We start from the raw sequence: 5610 nt of genomic DNA on the forward strand, positions 1-5610 counted from the left end.
TCCACACAGGAAGTCCAGAGCCGGGATCGAACCCATGACCTCTGCACTGTGAGGACGATGCACTGAGCACTCGACCACCGGGCCGTCTCCTATCTCTATTTTCAAGAAAGGCGACCGAAGGGCATGACAATGTGGTTATTCTCGTCATCTGACAGTTTACGATGAATCAGTAAATTGTCCATTATCTGGCAAGACCTCAGTCAGACATATTTCTGTCTGTAAGGAAGTTGAATCATTGTCACAGCACTTGTTGGTGTTTTTTTTTTTTTTTTTTTGGATCTACATCATGCCAGTGTATTTTCTTAGATTAATTTAATTCTCCGTATGTGTGTATGCACGTTAGCCCCCGCACCGCAAACCAAAGGAAGAGTGGGGGAGACAGACAAGAGGTGGACCATGGAGCGGTTAACCTCATGACATCACAGTCTCGGCTCCGATTGGCTACTGGCAGAAGCGTAGCGATTTAAAGGCCAGAGGAGACTGCAGTAGCATCACAGGGCATCCGGCGCGCAGCATCCCGGGAACGTACTGCCATCAAACCTCATCAGTCTTCTTCTCGCTAAGGTGAGTACGAGTTCATGCAATGTGAATGACAATACGGAGTGTTTGGTAGGGATTGTGGTTTGATGACGCTAATGCTTGTTTGCTATGTGCTGCTTTTAATAGCCGCAAGAACATGTACTGCATAACATCTGGAACGTAGTAGGGGGGTTTGGGTGCAAGTGAGTTGCATGTTACTGCTGAAGAGCAACCTCAGCAAATAGTTGTGGAAAGTTCTCCTGTCGTAACTTAAATAAGAGCATTTAATTTGAGCAACGTAGAATTGTCTTCTTGAGTAGACCATCAAATGAATCCCAATTTGTGAAAACAGTTCATTTTCATTCACACGGGAGGCTGGGAGACACCTGATTTTTTTTCCCTCGTAGCTTCCCCATCCAACATCTCTTGGTAAAGCGAGTTTGACCAACAGCAGTGTCTTGCTTTGTGAGGCCCAGTGGTCGAAAATCTCTGCGACTTGTTGGGAAGCCCACCAAAAAAAAAAAAAAAAGACTGAAGAGTTGAGGCCGAGCGGCAATAAATTACTAGGCATGGTTTGAAAATGAGATGTTAGTTTTTGCTCTGTATGTCTGCTCGTGTGTTTGTGTGTGTGTGGGTGAGTGAGTGGACCGCTTGGCTTTTTGAGTTGTTCCCATATTTCTTGGGTCTTGTGGCGGAGGCACTTTAATTTTAACTTGCGATTTAACTCGATGTGTCCTGAACACTGCGACACAAATCATAAATTACACAACCAGAGTCCAAACTTTCTTGTCGTCTCTCGTTGCTGTGAGCGGAAAATAATGAACCTCGTGAACTCCAAGGCAAAAACCAAAACGGGTTGACGTAACATACATACATGTATTACGCTTGATGTTGGTCCATATGTATTACAATTCATTTTTTCATTGCTTTCAAAACGTATTTGGTTGTTTCATTTCATCATCTTTTCTTCTTCTACTTTTCTTTGGTTCTTATAGACACCGAACACAAACCATGAAAGTGGCATTTGTTTTTGTTCTGCTCTTTGCTGCAGTTCTCTGCCGACCAGTGAGTTATTTCCTCTTGGTTATCTTCAACTTCATGTGTTTTGTTTTCCATCCATTGCAACTAAGTTGAGTTTATTTGTATGAAATATGACAATGACTTGGTCACGGTGCAATTGCATCATCTCAAAGCGACTATAAAGCATCCAATCTCATTCAAGTGTCCTTTCGACGCCGCTCGTGTTTGCATAATATCAGTGGATAACCCGCACAATTTCTTGAACTGTAGTTTTATTCATTTATTGATGTTATTGATTGGGATCGTCTGCTTTTCAGGCAAGAAAATATTCCGACAGTTCGGCAGAGAGCTCTGAAGAAATGGTGGGTATAATGTCGGAAAGGCAGACAGAGGGTGAGGCATCCACGTTGACTCTCGTGCTTGTCCACAGGTCAGACGACCCGCGGCTTCACTCTTCAGGAAAAAGATGGCCGACTTGACTCGCTTCCGCGTGTCACCCTTCAGGGTACGGCATTCCCGCAATTCGAAAGAACAAAGCGCTGACATTTTACATTCCGAATGTGTTGGTGTCGAGAAAACGGTTGACACCACGCACACTGCAACTCACCTGTCGCCGATGTTCTCGCAGCTATTCCAGAAATTTTTAGCACCCATTGCTCTTGGTTCGGATGAGATTACGGCTGGTTCTGATGAGGTCAGAATACGTTTCAATTCTAGTATACAATGCGCCGAGCCTGTTCACCTTGTATAATTGATCAGTCTGTCTTTGGATTTCTGCATTTTTGGAGCAGGCGGCAGTCGAGATTCCGGCTTTAGTCAACTTTGAAACTCCAGACGAGGCCGCAACAGACACGCCCTCCGTCGACAACCAAGATGAGCCAAGTAAAGACGGTGATGATGAGGACGATGAGGATGATGACGATGATGATGAAGATGAATCAGAGGAGAGCGTGAGTAGTCGAAACAAACACTATCTGCAGACACGGTCCACATTAGGGTTGAGGGTGAGCCGGATCCCCAGCATGTGGTTCACTCTTCTGCCGGTTTGAATCTCAGCACATGGTGTGATTTGCCCCTCCAGGAAAGCGAAGAGGAAGATGAGGAAGACAGCTCCGAGTCTGGCGAGTCTTCAACTGTCGCCCCCGAGACGGCGACGCCTGTGATTGTGACGGAGGAACCCCTGCTGCCCACCATCGTCACAGACACGGATTCGGGCCGCGGTGACAGCATGGGAGGATACCCCAGCGAGTACAAGAGCTACGTCTACGCCGAGGAGAAGACCTACCACAAGGCTCCTTCATCTTACAAGTCCTATGAATACGTTGACGCGGGGAAAAAATCGGGCTACGACATGCCCATCGACAATGAGGTGGAGAAGTCACCGGAGGTCTACAAGAGTGAGGTCAGTTGGAGCACCGAATGCTATTTTTGATGGACGTTCAGGTCCGACTGCTAAAAATGCGGAAAAGAAATCCAAGTGCAAATTATCTATCCCCATGAAACCGAGAGCAACTAAAAAAAAAATAAAAAAAAACTTTGTGGCAAGAGGGGGTAATTTATTCCACATTGGGTTGGTTATATCAGTAACATGGTGGCTATTTTTACAAGACCTCAATAATCTGCTTGCTGAAACTGTGTGTTTGCGGTGTAAAACTAGAGGCCTTTGCCCACAGGCAAAACTAGTGCGCTGTGATCAGTCAACGGAATATCAATTCCATATTGGAAAGATACAGAGGTGGTGTATCTCAGCATCAGTTCTTCAGCAACTCTGTGACAAATCGATACATGGATGTCTTTGTTAGGACTTCTTCTTTCGCACACATGACGATGACACATATAGAACTTCGGGGGAAAAAAAAAGATTTGACACAGTTATCGAGTTCAGGATGTAGGTCGCCTTTCACCCGGATAGGCTGCGGCCCTCCGTGATTCCAATGTCTTTGTTAGGACTTCTTCTTTCGCACACATGGCGATGACACATATAGAACTTCGGGGGAAAAAAAAAAAGATTTGTCACAGTTATCGAGTTCAGGATGTAGGTCGGCTTTCACCCGGATAGGCTGCGGCCCTCCGTGATTCCAAACAGGATAATCGTGATCGAAAATGGATGAGATGCCAAAATTATTTTGGTCCTTTATTTGTTTATATTTTCAGAGCTGTACATGTACATATAAATAAATACGTGCATGTGAATGACAACGATTGAATGACTTTCCACAAGTTCGTAGGCCTACAATTAAAACACCTTGCCAATCCCTTTTTTAAAGCTCCAAGACCACCGTAGTTGTTGCCTGTGTTCTGCAAAACCAAAGTAAGCCAATATTGCAAAACCGGTAATGCAAACTTTCAAAGGAAGGGAACAAAAAAATACAGTAGCCGAAATACTCAGGGGCATAATTTACGAAAATCCTAATTACAGAGTTTCAACTGGCGCCTTGACATTGCCGGCCGGATGATTCTGCCCTTTAAATGAGTCCCGTTCCATCTGGCTGTAGCCAGCCGGGAGGTGTCCTGAAATGATTTGTTCCTTCAAAGCCTGATGTTTGTCTTAAGTCTGTAAGTCAACATACGGATGCCCTCAAACGAACACGATGTGGCTTTTTACCCACACTGACCCGAATGGTTTATTTATTTATGGAGAGCAACATAAAATGCAGGTAACCCTAAATAGAAGTCAATTTAAAAAAAAAAGGCCAGAGTTTTGGTACCTCATAGCTGGGTCCATGGATGACAAGGGGTCCAATTTTACACGCGGGAAATCTGTCAAAAATAGCCTTCAAGAAACACAGTCCTGCCTTTCAGTGAAACATTGACAGCCCAAAGCAACACGAAACCGTTTGTACGGCCGATGGCCGCCTCTATATGTGTACGATGTATCATTCGATCTCATAAACGTCCTGAATTGCACATCACATTCTGCACGTGTTTCATATGCAACTGTGAGTGTAAATCTCTTACTTGCATTCCTTGCTTCAGACCTATCAGGAGCACAATGACATGCTGGAAGAGGATACCAGCACTCCCGAGAACCAGGACGCTCTCCCAGCGGAGGAGGCGACCGATGGCACAAGCGATAGCGGAAGCTCGGCGGATGCGGAGGAGGAAGAGCAGTCCGAAACCGAGCAGAGCAGTGAGGAGACCACGGCCACGCCTGGAGCTGCTGACAGCGATTCGGATGAGAGCGACAGCATGGAGAGTGACTCAGATGAGCGCGAGACGGGCCGTGAAACCACCGACATGCCGGTGGTCATCACCGCCAAATAAATCATCCGGAAAATCCCGTTCGGGTCCACTTCGGGAGACACTTCTTCCAGCAGGGACAATCCAAAACGCTTGTTTACGATCATTTATTGGTCGGGTTCACGGAATAATTGTGAGCTCAGTGGCACAACTTTATTTGTCGAAATTAAAACAGGTCTTGACTGCTGAATTCCAAAATTTAATCTGGAAGAAAATACCACAACCAATCAAAACATATCAGGGTCGCACTCCAGGGGACGCGCAGTTGGCTCCAAATGCGCGTCATCAATCCAAGCATCATAACTTTGAAGCCATGTATTTGCCTCCTGTGTCGTTGAGCGTGTTGCTTGCTATCGTATCAAATCTGTTGTTGTCCTCAGTTCTTACTTTACACGACATGTTGGCACCTGCCCCTTCATGTCTATCGTAACGTATGTTTTTTTTTGTACCATTTCTAAAGTATAAATAAAATTATTTTACTTTAATCCACCCTGGGACACGGCTTATTTATTTTGTCACAGTTTTGCTCACACAGAACATCTTGAATCATTCAGCCGGCGGACAAAATTCTGCCTGCTATTATTATGCATTGTGACCGCAACTGCGGTGGAAATAATGAACCGTCGTTGGCTGTGAATTAATGAGGAATAAATCATTTTACTGTCATGAACATGTGCATATTTGTGAACATGTCTTTTGCATTTAATCTATGAAAGTGGTGAAGACGGCATCAATTTGAAATGATACAAATAGACGAACGCACATACAACATAAGCAAATGTTAGCTTCGGCAAAATGATCTCGGCCTTAACCCACCCCCCCCCCCCCCCC

The 5610-nt window shown here is 45.1% G+C and overlaps 1 protein-coding gene across 1 annotated transcript; it reads left to right on the plus strand.

Annotated features, from left to right (window-relative positions):
* Nucleotides 1-336: 336 nt before the first annotated feature.
* On the plus strand, nucleotides 337-5269 carry LOC109523925 (nucleolin-like). The gene is made up of 8 exons (XM_019883412.1): nucleotides 337-564; nucleotides 1515-1584; nucleotides 1857-1901; nucleotides 1970-2044; nucleotides 2168-2233; nucleotides 2331-2489; nucleotides 2621-2941; nucleotides 4516-5269. The coding sequence occupies exons 2-8, from the start codon at nucleotides 1531-1533 to the stop codon at nucleotides 4801-4803; spliced, it is 1008 nt and encodes a 335-aa protein (XP_019738971.1). The 5' UTR covers nucleotides 337-564; nucleotides 1515-1530; the 3' UTR covers nucleotides 4804-5269.
* Nucleotides 5270-5610: the final 341 nt, after the last annotated feature.

The sequence above is a fragment of the Hippocampus comes genome, unplaced genomic scaffold (genome assembly GCF_001891065.2).
Source record: "Hippocampus comes isolate QL1 unplaced genomic scaffold, H_comes_QL1_v1.1 scaffold232, whole genome shotgun sequence".
NCBI classification, from domain to species: Eukaryota; Metazoa; Chordata; class Actinopteri; order Syngnathiformes; family Syngnathidae; genus Hippocampus; species Hippocampus comes.

Bases quoted from the DNA above. Each gene is read 5' to 3' on its own strand.
- LOC109523925 (XM_019883412.1), top strand. From the start codon at position 1,531: ATGAAAGTGGCATTTGTTTTTGTTCTGCTCTTTGCTGCAGTTCTCTGC. The intron at 2,045-2,167 runs GTACGGCATTCC...ATGTTCTCGCAG, and splicing joins TCCGCGTGTCACCCTTCAGG to CTATTCCAGAAATTTTTAGC. The intron at 2,942-4,515 runs GTCAGTTGGAGC...TCCTTGCTTCAG, and splicing joins CGGAGGTCTACAAGAGTGAG to ACCTATCAGGAGCACAATGA.